This window comes from Dryas octopetala, chromosome 1 (assembly GCF_963921425.1).
Source record: "Dryas octopetala chromosome 1, drDryOcto1.1, whole genome shotgun sequence".
Classification (NCBI taxonomy): Eukaryota; Viridiplantae; Streptophyta; class Magnoliopsida; order Rosales; family Rosaceae; genus Dryas; species Dryas octopetala.
In genome coordinates, this window is record NC_141366.1 from 15,127,856 (window position 1) to 15,147,771 (window position 19,916).

The 19,916-nt window shown below is 35.1% G+C and overlaps 3 protein-coding genes and 1 long non-coding RNA gene across 5 annotated transcripts; 3 read left to right on the plus strand and 1 right to left on the minus strand.

Moving 5' to 3' along the window:
* The first annotated feature begins 2,386 nt into the window (after nucleotides 1-2,386).
* Nucleotides 2,387-6,943, plus strand: LOC147298363 (SWIB/MDM2 domain superfamily protein). 2 transcript variants are annotated; one of them, XM_086246986.1, is made up of 4 exons: nucleotides 2,387-2,581; nucleotides 3,009-3,231; nucleotides 3,618-3,765; nucleotides 6,661-6,943. In XM_086246986.1, exons 2-3 carry the CDS (start codon nucleotides 3,058-3,060, stop codon nucleotides 3,744-3,746), a joined length of 303 nt encoding a protein of 100 aa, XP_086103112.1. In that variant the 5' UTR covers nucleotides 2,387-2,581; nucleotides 3,009-3,057; the 3' UTR covers nucleotides 3,747-3,765; nucleotides 6,661-6,943. The 2 variants fall into 2 exon arrangements, with proteins under 2 accessions (XP_086103112.1, XP_086103103.1); XM_086246977.1 differs by lacking the exon at nucleotides 6,661-6,943 and adding an exon at nucleotides 4,371-4,508 and having other exon boundaries at nucleotides 2,388-2,581.
* On the minus strand, nucleotides 4,233-5,707 carry LOC147298364 (GDSL-like Lipase/Acylhydrolase superfamily protein). The gene is made up of 3 exons (XM_086246965.1): nucleotides 5,342-5,707; nucleotides 4,494-4,983; nucleotides 4,233-4,426 (listed from the first exon to the last, which is right to left on the minus strand). Exons 1-3 carry the CDS (start codon nucleotides 5,705-5,707, stop codon nucleotides 4,233-4,235), a joined length of 1,050 nt encoding a protein of 349 aa, XP_086103091.1.
* A 3,183-nt stretch (nucleotides 6,944-10,126) lies between the features above and the next one.
* Nucleotides 10,127-11,377, plus strand: LOC147298365 (uncharacterized). Its single transcript, XR_015120095.1, has 3 exons — nucleotides 10,127-10,281; nucleotides 10,860-10,933; nucleotides 11,197-11,377. It is a non-coding gene; the product is annotated as an uncharacterized LOC147298365 (long non-coding RNA).
* Nucleotides 11,378-12,247: 870 nt separating this feature from the next.
* Nucleotides 12,248-19,862, plus strand: LOC147298366 (uncharacterized). Its single transcript, XM_086250285.1, has 7 exons — nucleotides 12,248-13,272; nucleotides 13,374-13,540; nucleotides 14,645-15,530; nucleotides 17,565-17,774; nucleotides 18,209-18,331; nucleotides 18,433-18,590; nucleotides 18,871-19,862. The coding sequence occupies exons 1-7, from the start codon at nucleotides 12,431-12,433 to the stop codon at nucleotides 19,722-19,724; spliced, it is 3,240 nt and encodes a 1,079-aa protein (XP_086106411.1). The 5' UTR covers nucleotides 12,248-12,430; the 3' UTR covers nucleotides 19,725-19,862.
* Nucleotides 19,863-19,916: the final 54 nt, after the last annotated feature.

A 19,916-nucleotide genomic window follows, 5' to 3' on the forward strand; every position in this document is an offset into this window, starting at 1 on the left:
AACCCAACCCCTCTCCTCTTCTCTTCCTCCCTTCTTTTCCTCCTCCCTCCACGGCCTCAACTCCCAAGTGAGAAAGAGATCTGAGTTTGGGGGAGATTTGGGGTTGATCTGAGTTTGGGCGAAATTTCGTTCAAATTTCGGCGAAATTTTGACGAAATTTGACGAAATTTTACAAAAATAAACATATTCCGAGTTCAAAATTTCGGGCGAAATTTAAGCGAAATTTCGCCGAAATTACCGAAATTTCGCCGAAATTATACCGAAAAATAATGGATTCGTGATAAAATTTCGGGACTTCAAAAAAACGAAAATTTCGGCGAAATTGGTAATCTTCACTTCAGATAGCCAAAGTTGGTGGTACGTGTTGATGAGGTGATGGCCAAAATTGGTGTGTTGTGATCTTTGGCAGTTTTGGCAGCACATAATTTATGGCCATATTTGGTCAACATAAAAGTATATAGTAAGTTAGTAATATGAACAAATAATTATATTCCTTATCTTTTCATTTAAAGATTAGAAAAAGTTATAATCCAACTTATAAAATTGTATTATATTTTTAAATCGAACAATTGTTAAGAAAAAAATAAAAGGTTAAGGGTTGATTGGAATTTAGGGTCTTTTGGGCAATTGGAAAGAAAAAAAAGAGTTTAGGATTTCGTTAGACTCTTTTGAGATTTCGTTTAGTTATTTTTAAACTCTAAACTCTAATATATTTCTATATAAAAAATAATTAAAAATACCCTAAAAGACCTAAACCCTAATATCTTATACCATATCATAAACAATATAGAGTATAAATTATAAAGTATATGGGTTTAGTATATAGATTACAAAGTATAAAAAGTATTAGGATATATAGAGTATATATGATTTCATGTATAGATTATAGAATATAAAGAATATACTAATTTTATTTAACAGTATTTGCTCCAGCGCGCATTATATTCACCTTATATCACATGAAACTTACTATATAATTTGATTTCTTCAATGTTTTTTATTAATTTAGTAGATAATATGTTAAATAAACATATGATAAAATTTCATTCAAAATTTTCATATTTTGATAGCAATTTCCGTCATTTCCGTCTAATTTCTGTCGAAATTTTAAAATCTTCGAAATTTCCGTCGAAATTTCCATCAAAATTTTCATCGAAATTTCCTCGAAACCCGAAATTTTATTCCTTGGGTACAAGTTGCTTCTTTCATTTTGGAAACCACATCAAACCCTTTGATACTTTGTCACTCACTCCTTTACCATTTCAAACAGCCTCACAGTCAAGGATTAGTCGGCATTAGGACTGCCCTTTGGTTTGGTTTTTACCAAACCGATCGACTATTGACCAAATTTTTTTGGTTTGGTATACCGATTTTTACAATTCGAAAATTGGAAATCCGAAATAGAAAGAATTCGAAGAAAATTGGTAAACCGACTGATTACCGAAAATTATTACAAAAAAAAACTAAATCGATTATTACCGAAAAAACTGAAACAATTACCGAAATTTAGTTATATATGCTTATATAATACTATTATATTAGTGGTATAATAAATATTAAACTACTAATATTTTAAACAACTATAAAAAATATATATAATTGTATAATGTTATCATATTAATATTATCAAAAGTGTGAGTTAAGATATAAAGTCATTATTTAATAAAGTAAATGTTATTATTTTTAGGAGAATAAAAATCTCATCTTTAGGTAAGTAATGCATATATATATATATACTCATATTTATCAGTATATATACATACTAAATTAATAGGATATGTACTAATACATATTATTAAACTAATTATATTATATATATTATTACTAGAGTAAAATACTAGTACTATACTAAACTACCAATACTACTCGTGCAAATATATATTTATCAAACATTATATTTTATGCATCATATTTGATTAAATTTTAATTTATATTGGTATATAATAATTAGTATTATTATAATTAAACCAAAAATTACTGAACCGAAAAATACCAAAAAAAAAAAATATCAAATTTTTTTATTTTAGTTTGGTAAGCCCCAATATCGATCCGAATCGACCGATGGGCAGCCTTAGTTAACATTGTTTAATTCAAATTCAAATTCCACTATCAAATTAACAAATCTTGAGAAAAGACGTCAAACGTAGACTTGAAACAGCACATCAAAAATACACGGGCTTGAGAAAAACAAAAAAGGCGTATAAAACTTCTAGAGTAATTTGGTTTCTTAATTCAAAATTTAAATAAAATAATAATACAATAGTTAATAGATTTTTTGATGTGATAATTAGTAAAAGAACTTTAATATGAATTAAAAAATTTTTTTTATAAATTTTAAAATATTATTGATCTTTGCGTAAAAATTGTTGTCAAATAACCCTAAGCCTAATTTTCTCGAAATAAAACGTAGTCACCGCATGGTGTATGTGTTCATGATGAACCCAACGTATAAAGAATGCTTCATTTTGATAAACGTAGCTCATAGCTGCAGTTCCTCTTTCAGGCAAACAGAGAAAGGGCTTCTACGTTGTGGTCTTTCGGCTTGTAACAGTGGACAATCGTACGGAAATTCAGCTCAAAGGTACAACCCACGAAGCAGAATTTTGAAGTTAGCAATTAGACCTTCTTGGTTGCACTATCATATATTATTGTCAATCTGATGAACTCTATGATCGCTTTCTCAGAAATTGAATCATTGTTATAGCATGCCAGGTGTTTGATTGAATTCCTCTTAAGCTTTGATGTTTTTCAGTTTTTGAGAATGGAAAATTGCTATTATAAGTGTTTACGCTTAGCTGCTATTCAAGTTATTGAGGAGAAGTTACCTCATGCACATAATTGCACAAACTTAGTTAAGCTGAAAAAAAGAGAATGGTATTTAATTATGCAGTTCGAGTGCAAACTATAGACAGTACTTTCTGAACTGGGTATCAGAACTGGTTTAAAAATTGTCTATTGAAGAAGCTTATGCTACTCAATGAGCTTACCCTGTGATTTTTCTTGGTCAGTGTGTTTTGGGTTTCAGAAAGAAAGTAGAGCCAGGAGTGAGGGAGAACAATGTTGCCACAGAGGATGAAGAAGGCCATTACTGACAATCCAAAGAAGCTGGCCAACTTGATTGACCTTGTAAATCTTCCTTCCACGCTGCGAGAGTTCATGGGTCATTCACAGACTTCTCGTCTTGGATGTTTCAGGTGTGTCTGGTCGTACATCAAGGACAACAATCTCCAGGTTATTTTACTTTTATCTTTATGTCTTTTATTTTTCTCTCTCTTATGATAAGTAATCTGTATGTTCTTGCAAATTAAAATGCACTCAGTTGTATCCTATGAAGTAAAGATGGTGCTGTATTATTCTTTTGGTGTTGCATTGTCTTCGTTGTAGCTTGAATGTTTGCCGCTGTTTGATTGTAAGAGGCAGTTTCTTATTATTTATTCATTTAAATCGGTTTGGACTTCTTGTTGTTATATTTCTTTTGAATTTAAAAAGAAATGGGAGACCATATATTAGCTTTCCCCTTGCCTTCATATCCTTTATTGGATTCTTAACTATAATTTTAATGCTCTTGCAATATAGATTTTTTAATGCTGACCTGAAATCTTGGTGTGCTTGCATAGGATCCAAACAACAAGAATGTGGTCAATTGTGATGAAAAGTTGAAGAGTATTTTGTTAGGCAAGCCTCAGGTTGAGTTAGCTGAGCTTCCTGCACTGATCAAGCTCCATTTCCCCAAAGATCCGAAGTGATTATGCTATTCAATTTGAGGTGCCTATTTCCCATTAAAAGTGTTCCTTTTTTTTTTTTTTTTTTTTTTTTCTCTGAGAATCATTAATATGATTTATAGGTACTTCATGCTGTAAGAAACTGAATCATGAGTAATTGCTTTCTCAGTCAGGAGTTTTAAGTTATGTTCCATTTGCAAATTGAACCCTTCTCAGTTTTAACTTGCTATTAAATATGATTTTGTAAGAACTTCATGGTAGTTTTAAAAGGTTATGCAATTTTTTTTAAATCCTCTGCCCATCTGTGAAATAAATAAGACTCTTCATGGGTATTTTGCTTGCTCTTTCGAGTATTTTCATAATGAATGCCATATGACACCTCAATTGGTGACAAATTTTGATTCGTAAAAATGAAATGATAAATATTTGTATATTAGTTAAAGGGATGGTGCCACAGATAAGACTACTACAATGACAATTAAAGACACCACACTATATACTTTGTACTTCTCATAGAAATTGAGCTAGGCAATTTTTAAATACATGATCTGCAACAATAGCATTTGTTCTCTCTGTGGGGTGGAAGGAATCCCAAAATACATATTTATTTGCATCTGAACATGTCAATGGGTTTATCTTGTGACACAGGTAACTCATCTCGAACAATCCTGTGCCACAACAGGCTATTGCTGCATCGTCAAATCCTGTAAAATAGTAAATTTATCACATTGAAAACATGGAATTATAATGAAAACAAGGAAAAACACTCACCAAAAGCTTCTGGGTTTTGAATAATTTCTGAGAGAATATCATATGGGTTTGAAATCACAAGTTGTATTCTGACTAGCTCCTTGTTGAGCTTTTCAACCAATCCCTGCAACTTCTCATTGAAAGTCCTAGCCACATCATTGTACTCCTCAATACAATCACTCCCATGAAAGATATTTGTAGTTCTCTCCAATGGCAGACAACCCATTGGAGGAAGGCCGCCTATAGATATCTTTCTAGCTCCAAGCCGGTAAAGCTCTGTGATGAAATTTCCAGCAATTCCTGCTAGAAAAGTTTGGTACTCCTCTATGGAAAACTCTGATGATCTGCCTGGAACTACGTAGTAGTTTTCTAGGAAATCATTAGTTCCTATACTCATCAGGTAAAGTGCTTCTCCCAGAATCTCATTAGCTTTATCGTTGCCTAGATAGTCTCTCAGGTCCTTCTGGTATTCCTTGTAGTACTCCAATTCCTTCCAGAGAGGTATCACAGACTGCAAGTCCAGTACAGCAGCTGTAAATAAAAAAAGCCTATATGTTCTGGATTGTAGTATATTGTTAATTACTATTATGATTTGCATGAATACAAAAGCAATAAGAAACTTGATCAAAACAATTAGAACTCAAAATATAATTGAATTTCTGATATTGTTGGAAACTACTATATGTGTCTGTCAAAATTAGATTTTTTTTTTTTCCTCTTTTTTACTTTTCACTTCTTGGATTTACTCATGCACCAGTTGGGTATTGAATCTGCAACCTCACCCTTCCACCCCATACTTGAGGGGAAGGAGGTAAAGGTCATTGGCCTTTATTAGGCAACTAGCTAGGTTGAGTCTTAATGTGACTTACTAGCACATCAGAAGTGGCATTATCATAACCAGTTCCTGCAGAAGCAAAGCAAACTCCGGTAGCAAAATCCGCAATGTTATAAGTTGGATCCAAATATGCAGGTATGGTTGGCTTGATCCAAAAAGCTTCAGAAATGAAGTCTGTTGGAACCCTACCGTTGGAAAAACGCCCGGTAGGCTTGCCACCGTAGAAATCGCGACCATAGGGCGCAAAATTGCTCTTTAGGACTGTTGATATCTGGTTATTGTTCCCTGCATCCACAGAAGAGTCTCCAAACACAATAATTGCTGGAACTTTTGCATATACCATAGACATTTGGAGTAGGATATGGGATAGGAGGAAACAGTGAATGGCCTTGATTGCCATTTTTTCCCTTTGGCTCGAGCTCACTAGTTTAGAGTATAAAAATGCTGTAGGTGGTTGGAAAAGCTGGTAAGAATGATTTGGCATGAAGTGGAGAGTGCAAAAACTTGATATAAATGGAGGTTGATAAAGTTTGTTGAGACTTAATTTCTTCTAGTATGAGTGCTTTCTTGTTGTGTTGTATACTTGTATGTGAGTCAACGTTGGATGAATTGGTAAGGACAACAGAGGCTTTTCTTTCATGTAATTGTGCGTCATTCCTAGCTGAACCTAAGTACACCACATTTTCGTGATATTAGTAGTGATCTTAATAAGTTATATTAATAATAGAAGTGACGAAGTCGCTGAACCTACCTTTTCCTCTTTGTTTATTCTTAACCTGCAATGCTTAAATCCTTGACCATTGCATGAGGACAACTTTGAACTCGGTATCCTTGTTTTGCAATGGTCACTAGTACTTCTCGAAATTATGTCATAAGCCGATCTTATTATATTGGAGAGAAAATCAAATTTGGGACCTCTCAAACCTTATGAAAAAAGTATAATTAGATCATTAACTAATTATTTATTGTAAACCATGAACATGCGTAGGACAAATTAAAAATCTTTTATAATTTATCTTACGGTGAACCTGTTGTCATCTCTATTCTTATTTTTCCATCTATCTTAAATCTTCGACCTTACCAAGTGAAACAATATTAATATTCATCTCACACCCCATTATTTCTAAATTGCCTCTGTTTTTGCCCTCCACTTTTCCTAGACTTCAAAAAAAAAAAAAAAAAGAAACATAGTGGAGTGCTGATGTTTAACTGACTAGATTTTCAATTAGGATGACTGCATCGAACTTAAAGGTCGATAATTTGTTCGGTTTTCTTTTCTCCTTAGGAACTTGTTGGAGATTTCTTATAAAATAATATTTGATCTTATTTGCTAATTTCGTATTGAATATGTAGTGAATTGGAAGGTGCAATTTAACTTGAAGTTGAAGGATGCATATTATCATTGGATCACATTTTCAATGTGACAGACCGGTTCATCTACAACAGGTGGATAAGGAAAATTAGAGTATGAGACCAACGTGCTTCCAAGGGGCGTGTTGTTGATCTTTTTAATCTGATGAAATTGTTCTTCTTTTTCTTGGCCAAGGAAAATTTTTGTATGTAACCGGTTTCTTACTCTGACAACATGCATTCGGGTTTTTGTATAAAGGGAGTTTCATGATATTATATGTAACCGTCACTTTTTTATTTATTTATGCAGAATTGGATATTTATACGAAAGTTACATTGATAGTCTAGTAGTCTCAACAATACCATAAACTGATTGTAATATGAAAGAAAAAAAATTGGTAAACAAATTAAAGCCACTATTTTTAGAAACTTTTAGTGGATTTTAATGAATTAGGTTTTAATGGATTTTAATGAATTTTAAAATCGTTGGCAAAAAAAAAGCATTTAAATGCATTAAATCATTCACTTAATAAAATTCATGACTTTTTTAGAACACCTGGATTTCATTAGAATCAATTAAAATCTGAATTAGGGATACCTTGATTTTTTTAGAATCTATTAAAATCTGAGTTGGGGACACCTAAATTTCATTGAGCCTTTAAAATCCAATAAAATCTAAGTTGGGGACACCCTCTAATTATTATATCTCACTTGAATGCGGTATAGAGTTTAAACATGTTTTTTTTTAAGCGAATTCAACGTATTAAAAGTTACTATTGACAATATATAAAATTAGGATTAAATACCAAATCTCAATAATTTTTTGGTATAGCATGAAGACCATATAATATTTCAATTGAACTATTAAATTTAAATGTAGTTTTTTAGATTATGTCACAAATATGTTGGCCCCTTTGATTTGAGCCTTTTTCCATTTGACATTTTTATCCTTTGGCCCACATATGATGAGTATTAGTTAAAATTTATAAAGTTTTGACAAAATTGCCCTTAAAGCTTTTATATTATATTGAAAATTTACTAATGTAGTCTTAACATCACATTTAGTTGTAACTGTACGACACTCACAACTTTAAATTTAGTTGTGACTGAACGACAGTCACAGTTAAGTTGTGACTTAATTGAATTTTTTTAGAGAAATTATACTACAATATAATATAAATAGAGGTTAAAAAAATACATTTACTCAAAATAATATATAGTATAGTGGTGTGGTGTGAGTTGTTTATTTCAATTTACCAAGACAGTCACAGTTAAGTTGTGACTGGATTGATTTTTTTTGTTAATACAATATAGTATAAATTAATGTAATATTTGTGATATAATATTTTTTTTTTATTGTAGTGGCATGTGATGTAATATTTGTAAATTTTAATACCTTTTACTTTATTAATTTGTTTGACTTTTTAGCTAGTACCTAATCTAAAATGCTATTTAATTTTGGTACCTAAACTAAAAAGTTATTGAAATTTAGTAGTTAAAATCAATGGATCTTTGACAATAATGTTGAAGTATTTGCAAATTCTTTTTTATAAATTTATGAATTTCTCTCAAATAAGAGAAAAAAATCAATAAAATGCAACAATTGGTGTTAATAGGAACAAAAATTTATTGTTTAAATTATATTGTATGTCTTTTGTAGTCTGAGTTAGACCATCTTCAATAGACTTTTCAAATGGTTTTGGATGCTCCATTTGTTGTGCCACGTAGAAAAAATTTATTTTTCAAAATAAGGACAAAAGATCAACTAGTCAATTTCTAAAAGCGAATTAAGCTCTTCAAATCAAATTTATTATTAAAATATTAATTTAAAAAAAAAAAAGATAAAGTCAAATTTTGTTTAAATTTGAAAAGTCTAATTTTAACTCTTGAAATTGCCACATGTGAAGTAGGAATATTAATACCTCCTTGTAGGATTTAAAAAGTCTCTTTTCAAGTGATTAAATTTTAATAGTATCTAAAATTATTTGAAGAGTTTGTTAGAAATGCTCTTAACTCATACTACAAAAGACATAAAATATAATTTAAACAATAAATCTTGAACAAATTACAATTTAGTACCTTAACTTTACATGTTGTTTCAACTTAGTACCCCAACTTTGAAAACTAGCAAAAAAGTACCTCAACTTTCATTTTGTGTCAAAATAGTACCTCCGTTAGTTTTTCTGTTAAATAAACCGTTAAATGCTGATGTGGCAGGGGTATTTTCGTCTTTTTACTCACATTTAAAAAATAATAATATTTTAAAAAACTTTTTAATAAAAAAAATTCTTAAAATAATTAAAATAAAAAAAATTTCTTAAACACTGTTTTTCCCCTTCCCCCATCCCGAGCCATGCCCCCACGCAGCACCCCCAACCCCATTCCCAGCCCCCGTCCCCTCCACCCTACCCAGCCTCAACCACCCAATCCCAATCCCAGCCCCCCAGTCCCGTCGCCCCCCTCTACCTGCCCGACCCACCCTCCCCCCCATCCCCAGTCCCCGTCGCACCCCTCCAAGCCCCGTCGCACCCTCCTCCCTCCAACCTCCGTTGCACCCACAACCTCCTAAACCCTCCTTTCCAGCCCTCGTCGCCCCCACCCACCCTCCTCCCCAGCCCCACCCCCCCTCACCCAGCCCAACCCAGCCAACCCTCACCCAGCCTTTCCCCGTTACCCAACCCTCCCCCCCAACCAGTCGCACCCACCTCCTAGCAACGCCCCAACCCCGATCGCACCCTCCTGCCTCCCGAGCCACCCCCTGCTTGTCTCCCACCAACCCAACCCAACCCCTCCCCGACCCACCCCCCTTCACCCCCCTATTACCCAAACCCCAACCCAGCCCCCTCAACCCCCCCTGCCCCATCTCCCCCAAATTTTTTATTTTTAAAAGTTGAAATTTTTTTAAGAATTTTTTTTATTAAAATTTTTTTTAAAATATTATTATTTTTTAAATGTGGATGAAGAGACGAAAATACCCCTGCCATATCAGCATTTAACGGTTTATTTAACAGAAAAACTAACGAAGGTACTATTTTGACACAAAATGAAAGTTGAGGTACTTTTTTGCAAGTTTTCAAAGTTGGGGTACTAAGTTGAAACAACATGTAAAGTTGAGGTACTAAATTATAATTTGCTCATAAATCTTTGTTCCTATTAACACCAATTGTCGCAGTGTAATTACTATCTAAAATACTACTTTACATGTGGGAATTTGAAGAGTTAGGTTCCACTAAAGTTTTTCTTTTTATTGTATCGACTATCGAGTTTGCTGTATAGTTTTCAACAATTGCAACCCAATTCATTAATTTAATCGGTGAAAATAGCATGTGAGGTATTAATTGTAGATATTTTAGATGGTAACAAATCTGAACCACTTGAAAAGTCTAAAATGCCCATAGTAAAACCTGGCCATATTAGGGGGACCTCAAAAGTAATTAGGAGAAGAATGTTCTAAACTTGGCTTGAAGTCCCAAAGTTGGTGGCACGAGTGGGAGGTGAAGAACTTCACTCTGTTTTTCTAAAACTCACAGAGACAGGGAGAGACAGATAGAGACCGATCATTCGATCTCATGGCAGCTTCGAAGATCCAATCTTTCTTGAACCACCCAGCAGGCCCTAAAACAAGTTCGTTCTTTACATTCTTTTTTTTTCTTTCATTTCAACTTTCTATAATTGGATATTATATGGTTTGAGCAAGTTCTTCTAAAGTTTTAGATTTATTATCTTGGATTAGATTCAATCCTATGAAAGATTGAATTTTGGTATCTGGGTTTTGGATAATTCAGGCAGACAATCAGGTATTGACAATTGAATAAGCCATTTTTGTTGTTGCTATTGTTAAAATCTGTGGACATGATCAAATTTTGATGAACTTCTGGTATTCTTTATTGATTTCGGTTGCGGAGCCAGGAATTCACTTTATGGGAGCAACATTTGACAATAAGCTAAAATGGGGATATTGATTAATAGAATTTATATTCTTGCAATTATACAAAAATTTCAATGCATTATAAGTTTATCATCAATGTTATAGAGTATATATGTCTTTAATATGGGCATTTCAGTTCTTCATTTATGAATTGGTACCTGTTGGCCTTAATGATTAATGCTCTTGCTGCACTTCACAATTTCAGTTTGATGTTTAAGACAAATTTACTTGCAGTTGATTCAAAAGTTTTCACGAAATGATTCTGAAATTGCAGAAAAACTGGAATCTTTTTAGTGTTAATGTTGCAATGGCTGGGACAGGCTTGTATCAACTAGCACGCAAAATCACGTAAGCTGGAGTCCAGTATATATTCCTTTGTTCAATATATGATTTGGGAATTCATGGTGAAACTTTGGTGAAAGTAGCTATTTATTATCTTGGATAGTGAAAGATGGTTTTTATGTTTTTTTGATAATATGACTTTATCAAAAGATCATAATAGTATTTCATGCTTCTTGTGTGCCAAAGTTGTCTGTGACTACAAGCTTAGTGACAGGTTCAGTATTGTCTGTTTGTTTCATGCTACTAATCCCCTCTTCTAATACTTCCAGGCACGACTACTTTTCCGACGCAGAAGCAAAGCAGCTGTAGCAAAAGAATAATGATAACCTTCTCAGTAGGTGCAGTGGGTTCATGCTGCCAGCTCCTGTATATTTTGATTTAATTTTCTCTGAGAACTGAAATGTAAAAGATATGAAGAAATTAATCATATGTTTGTTTTAGTCTTGCTAATTATTAGCTCGTAATTTTGATTCCAATTCTCCACTTGACAAATATTGGTCTTCCAATCACTCTTTAGTCTTTTATTAATACTTGGTGAGTTTTTAACCAAAGAAATTAAGATTTGGCCCCCTGCCAAGAAGGGTGTAAAAATAATCCATCCACAAGAAGTTTGAAGTTTGATGGGTCAACATGAATTCGACCCGGACCCGAATCTGATGAGGTTCAATTTGAGCATTGAGCATAGGATTTTTAATTTTTTATAATGAGCTAGCCGCAAAACCTAACGTCCTAACCTGAAGCCTAATTTTCTTAATACATGCAAAAAGGGTCTACCTTTGAGTATAGTTTTTATCTTTATTTTCTCAATACGAATTCATTCACATAATTATTTTATGGTTATTTTGAGAATGCTTAGCTAAGTTGTATCTGAATTTTCTTTTTTGATAAACAATGTCGTTTTTGCTATAGGAGCTGTGTGATATATAATCACATTTAATGGTAAGAAATGTAGAATTTAGTAATGAAAAAGTAACGAAGTCAACCATTAAAATAAATTTAACTATTATGTGGATTTACATTTTATGTGTCTATCCTTCACATTACATACTAATTACCTAATGAAAGATGGAGACAATGTACATGCATTATATGAAAGTCTATTCCTGTACTACAAGGTGAAGTTGCCCGGAAAATGTATGATGTATTGAGTTCAATGAGTTGAGTACTTGAGTGAAGGTATGAGTTGACTGTTTTCGATACCTTGAGTAGTTGAGTTGAGTTGGGGTCAGTTTGGTATTTTCAGTTTCTTGCCATCACGGTAGCTGTATACACGTTTGACTGGAAGTTTTAGCTCCCGCTTTAATCTTTTTTTTTTTTCTCTTCTTTTGTCTATTTTCCCCTGAATTCTCTTTTTCCTGTTGGAGTTAGGTCAGAGTCTGCCTCTTCATTCTTAGATCGTCAATGCCAAGGTACTTCTCTCAACACCAATGGTTTTGAGAAATTCTCTACTTTGAAGCTTAGAATTCACTTTTTCATATCTGGGTCTTATGTCTTACAAAGTTTATGCATCTTCTATTTTACCCCAACAGAAGGAAACCCAGGAAAGCCAAGAAGGAGTTGTTCTTGTCTTGGAGCTTTCCTCCCCATGGCTGGTGCAAGCTCAACGTCGATGGCAGTCGCCGAAGCGGATCTGGGTCCATAGCCGGAGGCGGCGTGATCAGAAACTGTAATGGAGAATGGCTAGCAGGGTTTGCTGAAAATCTTGGGGTAGGCCGAGTTATCGAGTCAGAGCTTTGGGCCTTATACAGAGGCTTGGAGCTTGCTTGGAAATCTGGGTGGGCCGCTGTTGAAGTGGAAAGTGACTCAAGAACGGCTATTAAGCTTGTGTTGAACCCAGTTGAGGTGAACCCGAATGACCCTCTTTGTAATTTGATTAAGAGCTGCCAGGCTCTCCTCCATAACCAAAGGTGGAGATGTTCTCTGAACTTTGTGTACAGGGAGCAAAACAGTGTGGCTGATTCTCTTGCGAATTTCGGACTTACTTTGCCGATGGGGTGTCACTACTTTGATGTTCCTCCTCCTCATTGTCGCTCGATTTTAGTTCAGGATGTGTGTAGAGTCGCGAGACCAAGATTTGTTCTTTGTAAAGAGTTGAAGAATCAGAATGTTCCAGGAATGAATGATCAGAAAGTGGAGGAGGTGGAGGAGATGGAGGAGGTGGAGGAGTTGGAGGAAGTAGAGGAAGTGGAGGAAGTGGAGGAAGTGGAGGAAGTGGAGGGAGTGGAGGAAGCGGTGAAAGTGGGGGAAGTTGAGGAAGTGACATTCACATGGAAAATTGACAACTTCTCTAAGCGGAATAACTTCAAGGATTACTCTGAGGTTTTCGTCATTGGTGATTTGAAATGGTATTTTCTGAGTATCTCTTGCTGTTCACATGCTTATATAAGTGTTTTTAGACCTTGTGATAATGTTATGGTGTTGGACTTGCCTTGGTTGGTTTCGTCAGGCGGATCATTATGTATTCGAGGGGGAACGACCCAGACTACTTGACGGCGTATTTGGATGTTGCAGGCCCTTCGAAATTGCAAGATGGGTGGTCCAGATATGCCCAATTCAGCGTGACCATGGTTAATCAAGTTCAACGCACCAGCAAGAAAATAAAGAAAACAAAGGGTACTTTGTTTTCTGTTTGTTTATATATATGTTCTTGTGTTTTTGTGTGTTGTCCTTTGATCCTTTCATTTTATGGAAATTCTAATTTATGAAATGGAACTAGTTATTCGTGCATCCTGTCATGGACGTTTTGCTTTGATTCAGTATCACACTTACTGCAAAAAGGTGAATGCCATTTACATGGCTTTGATCAATTAGGTAATAACATGGCTATCATGTGTAAAAAAGATGAATGCCATTAAAAGCACAAAATATAAATTTACTTGAAGTATATGACAATTATAAAATGCTTACATTCATGTGGCTGCTTGGTTGAAAATCCATTTGCCTGAATGCTTTCTATTTAGTGCTTAGCCCAGAGGGGAAAAAACACGAAAGAAGTAGAAGAAGACTGCTTTCTAATTTATGGAGGTTCAGGTCGACAGGCTCACAAAGTCCATCTAGTTAAGATACAAAAGGGAAATGGTAAAAATATCACAAAGTTTATAGGCATTGGTTTGGTTAGTCTGGCCCCAATGCCTAAGGGACATTTTTTTTTTCCCTGTACTTGAATTTCCTTATGTTAAACTTCCTTTCTTGAATATATATGTACATACAGAACCAACCTCTTGGAAGAAAACTAAAATTACAACGGTTGTTTGAAGGGCAAGGGATCCTACAAAGTGGAATCATGTTTAAGAAACGGACTATATATATACATGTATGTGTGTGTGTGTGTGTGTGTATTGTCTGATAATTATTTAAGATAAGTAGCTAATTGTGGACCATATATGGTCAGGATTAAAGCACTTGCTTTTGAATTTTTTAATTCTGACTGTGGAAGTGTTTTAATCTTGGATCTAACATTCAAGGATTAGCTCTCTCTCTCTCTCTCTCTCTCTCTCTCTCTCTCTCTCTCTCTCTCTCTCTCTCTCTCTCTCTCTCTATCCCTGTGTGTGTGTATACATATATATATAAATATTCGTTTATTATGGGCATATTAATCTGTGGAAGCTTAATTGAGTTCATATCTGAACATTCGTATTAACATTTATTTTATTACCTAGTGATGAGCTATGCTTGATGATAAATGTATATTGTGATCTTCTATATTTTGATTTGCAGACACTGTACATGTGTTCAATACTTGGGAGAGTGACTTCGGCTTCAAATTTTTAATTCCTCTAAGTTGGCTTTATGACCATAGTACTGAGTATTTTGTGAATGATACATGTATCATTAACGCCAAGGTTGCAGTCCATAAGGCTGAAGCTAAGTTTTTAGAAGACCAAAAGACTGGCATTTCTGCACCTGTGGAACCCTCAGAACAGGAACATAACCAGCAAGGACCTTCAAATGTGGATTTTGTGAAAGTTCCAGACTCTTTAACAGCTCACAAAACACCAAGTTGTGAACAGGCTCCTGCCTACCAGGATGTGCCCAGTTCTGAACAAGTTTGTACTGATCCTACTGACCCTACTGACCCTTCCATGGTCAAGGAACAAGAGGATGTGTCCTCCACACCGGCTGGCGATCTCATGGATTTTCGGGGTTTAGGGCGAATAAAGAAAGCTTTTGTTCCACTGCTAGAGGAAGTCTGTTCGCTGCATCCCAATCTGATTGAATGCCAACTGAAGAGAAGTCATATGTTTACTGAATGGGCATTCACGGCTTTGGGCCGACTCTTGCATTTTCTGAAGACCACAAAGGTCAAGGATATGACCGAGGGTGCATGCGAGCACCTAAAACTATTATGGGAGGAGCTTGAGACCTTCAGATTTGACTTGACGTGGCTGGAGCCCCGTGTTCAATGGGGTTTGGGTATGAAGAAATTTGTGGAAAGGGCAGAACGACGGAAAAGACTAAGAGAGGATGTGAATGCTCTGGAGATTGAAACGAAAAGGCTGAGGGCTAAGCTAGCTGTTGTGGAGGCAGATCTTGCGGTAGCAAGAAGAGATATGATAAACGCTGAAGAAGGCTTCAACGACACAGATATGGATACTGAGTTAAGGTTATGGGAGGGGGTAGCGTTTCTGTAGAATTCTCTTTTGACATGCCAAAGATTTGCAATGCAATGCAAAAATAATGCAGAGTTTGGCTACAAATTTCAAAATGTGTGAAATATATTTAAGACGGTCTCCAGTGCTTTTATTTATTTAATAAGCATGGGTTTCAAAATGAATGATAGCATTCTTCTGAGCTAATCTTCTCAATTTCTTGAATCCATAACTTTGAACTTTTGCATCCTTAAAAATTACATTTGACGATTGTCTCACATCTAGTACATTATGTGAATTTTAGTCGACCATATGAATGAAATCATGCTCCGTGAGTCGGTGGACACAATACACAAGTATGGGTTTTTATGTAGAAAAAACTTTGGTACTATTAGTAATTTAGTAGCAGATCACTCACTTTATATTGTAAATGATCACTCACTTTATATTGTAAATTGTTGTGTCATTTTTTTCAATATGAAATTCATTTCACATTCATGGACCATGGATGGTATCCTAACTACAACAGTATATGTTTATGCACAAATTTGGATGGGTGGTCAATCCAACAGACACATAAAGAACACGAGATGTATAGTGGTTCACCACGATCCATGTGATCGGGCTACGTTTACTTAGGTATTTTGAATTCTCATTATGAATCAAGTTGTTTACAATGTACAAGAAAGCATAGAAGCTCTAAAGAGAAAATGAGAGCTAGGTCTAAAGATGGGAGAGAAGAGATGGAGTGAACTTTTTCTATGTGCGGAAGGGTTCCTATTTATAGAAGACAGAGAGTCCTTACTCTTACAATTGCTCAAATGCAAGGTGTTAAATTTCAATTTTTTGGGGTGTCGAAATCGAAACTCATATTTGTTAAATTTTCGGGATAATTTCGTCGAAATTGTCGAAATTTTCGGCGGTGAGACTGAGATCTGGTTTTGGAAGGCTGGGTTTTTGGAGAAAAATGGAGCGGTGGCAGGGGGCGGCAGGGGGGAGATCGAGGGAGAAAGAGGCGATGGCAGGGGGGCGACGTCAGGGGGAGATGAGGGAGAAAGTGGCGACGACAAGGGGACGGCAGGAGAGAGAGAGAGAGAGAGAGAGAGAGAGAGAGAGAGAGAGAGAGAGAGAGGATGAAGAAAAAGAAAAAACAGTGGAGCTGCTGAACTGGAGACTCGAGGGGAGAAGAAAGGAAAGGAAAGGAAGAAAAGAAAAAGAAGAAAGAAAAAAGGAAAAAAGGAAAAAAGGAAAAAAAAATAAAAAAGAGAAAAAAAATTAAAAGGTTTAAGATTGATTGGGGTTTGGGGCCTTTGGGCAATTGTAAAGAAAAAAAATGGTTTGGAGTTTCGTTTGACAGTTTTGGAGTTTCGTTTAGTTGTTTTTAAACCCTAAACTAGTAAACTATAATATATTTCTATATAAAAAATAATTTAAAATACCCTAAAGGGCCTAAACCCTAATATCATATATCATATCCTAAACAATATAAAATATAGATTATAAAATACATAGGATTTAGTGTACAGATTATAGAGTATAAATAATATACTAATTTTATTTAACAATATTTGTCTCCAGCGTATATTATATTCATCTTATATCACATAAAATCTACTATATAATTTAGTTGCTTTAATATTTTTTATCAATTTAGTAGATAATATGTTAAATAAACATATAATAAAGTTTCATTCAAAATTTTCATATTTTGATAACAATTTTCGTCATTTTCATCTAATTTTTTTCGAAATTTAAAAATCTTCTAAATTTTCATCAAAATTTTCTTCGAATTTCGAAATTTGAAATTTTATCCCTTTCCCAAATGTGAGACTTTAATATCAATAATGTCCAGCTAATGCCCAATACAGCAGAGGCTCAAATACAACATAGAGGCCCAAATACACACAATGGTTCCGAACGTTCGGTCAGCGAGTGTCCGTCTTCTTGGCAGGAGTAATTCTGCTCGGTGATACATATTTCTGTTTGGTTCAGATTTATGTATCAACAGTATATGATAAACAACTGAGTAAGTGAGTAGGATCATAAAAAATCTCAGCAAAAAAAAGAAGAAGAAAGTCTCACTATGTTTCTAGCCACCCGATCAACCTTGGACGGCTGCGATTTGTCGTCACGCAAAAGTTAGTTCCGCTAGCATTCCGTTATTATCAGTCAGTGGCCAACACTTTCCTCCGTTTGATTTTGCAGCGTCATTTCTTGCAGATATCTCTCTCTGCAATCTTAGATTCGTCGATTGAAAGGTACGTTTCTCTCTCGATCGATGGTTTTGATTCACTGGTTTGACGTTCTGGTTTTAGCTAAACCTCCCTCCTTTGGTTTGTGCCATTTTAGCTAGATTTTTCAGAAATATTCACTCCAACAGCTTCTCCGGTTCCACCCAGCTATTTTAGCTTTTACTTTTGGTTAGCCAAATCTAGCTCAAAGGAGAGAGAAGATAGCTAATTTAGCCCAAAAAAAAAAAAAGCTTAACTTTGGCTATCCTTGTTGGAGTTGCTCTTACCTTCACAATAATCACTCTTAAGTTTTTGGGTCTTTTAATTACCCAAAAAAAAAGTTTATGGGTATTCCTTTCACTAAAAAGGTTGATGGGTCTTGTTTACTTCAACTAGTTTCTGTTGTGTGATATTTGGTGTTATGGTGACTTGTTGTTTACTTATGTGTTTGAGTTTTGTAGAATGACGAATGAGAAAGCAAAGGATCTTGTGTCTGTGGCATTTACTTGGAAAGTTGAATACTTTTCTAAGTTGAGTAACTACAAGCTTTACTCTGATGTTTTTGTCATCGGCGATTTCAAATGGTATGTTTTAGTATCTTCTACTATTCAGTATTCACATGCTTAAAATTTTCCAGTATCTGCTACTACTATAGTTTTGGACTCTCCGTGGTTGGTTTTGTCAGGCGGCTCCTTATGTATCCAAGGGGGAACAACGTAGACAACTTGTCGGTGTATTTGGAAGTTGAAGGTTCTTCAAAGTTGCCACTTAGGTGGTCTAGATATGCCCAATTCAGCTTGACCTTGGTTAATCAACTTCAACACAGCAAGTCAATAACAAAGGGTACTTTGTTTCCTGTTCCTGTTGTTTAATCTTGAATCTAATGGTCCAGAACTGCTTCTTTTAACTACTTACTAGAGCCTTTTGTGTTTTGTATGTGTATATATTTGTTTATCATATTTATGGGCATTGTTGATCTATGAAAACTTAATTGAGTTCATATATGAACCTTGGTATAGAGCCTTCAGAATGGACTTCCCTTATTATTATCTCCTTATTACCTATTGATGAACTATGCTTCTTGGTTAATGATTTTGGCGATCTTTAATATTTTGTTTTGCAGAGACTGAACATGAGTTCAATAAAAAGTATAGTGACTGGGGCTTCGCATCATTAATTCCTCTAAGCGAGTTTTGTGACCATAGTAAAGGGTATCTTGTGAATGATATATGTATAATTAAAGCCAAGGTTGCAGTCCCTAAGGCTGATGTTAAGATTTTAGAAGATCAAAATATTGGTAGTTCTACAGCTGTGGAGCCCTCAGACCAGGAGCATAGGGAACAGGGACCTTCAAAGGTGGATTCTCTGAATGTTGCAGCAACACATAAGGCACCAAGTTCTGAAGTTTGCAGCGAGCCGACTGATAGTCATGCTGACCCTCCCATTGTCAAGGAACATGAGGATGTGTTCACACCAGCAGTTAAGCTTGTGGATTTCAGGGGTTTAGGGAAAATAGAGAAAGCGTTTGTTCCACTGCTAGATGAAGTTTGTGCGTGCCATCCTTCTCTAATTGAATGCCAACAGAAGAGAAGTCACATGTTTACTGAATGGGCATTCACAGCTTTGGGCCGACTGCTGCATTTTTTGAAGACTAAAAAGGTCAAGGATATGACAGACGAAGTGTCTGAACACCTAAAACTTTTATGGGAGGAGCTTGAGACCTTCAAATTTGACTTGGCTTGGCTAGAACCTCATGTTCAAAACGTTTTGGAAATGAAGAAGTTTGTGGAAAGGGCAGGGAAACTGAAAAGACAGAGAGAAGATGTGGATGCTTTGGAGATTAAAACAAAGAGGCTGAGGGCTGAGCTAGCAGTTGCGGAGGTACATCTTGAGGTAGCAATAAGAGATTTAGACAAGTTTGAAGAAGGCTTCGAGGAGATAGATATGGATAGTGATCTAGGATATAGGGGACGTTAGCCTAGTTGTAGAATTTTCTCTTGACATGCTGAAGATATGCAATGTACTTGCCTTATTTGACTAGGATGTTTTGAAATACTTGCATTTCCTAATATTTTAGGAATATGAATGTAATGCACATACTTTTGGAGAGTTTAACTTGGGGAATTTGCAAATCTTGTTTTTATTTTCCACAAAATTCATTCACTTGAG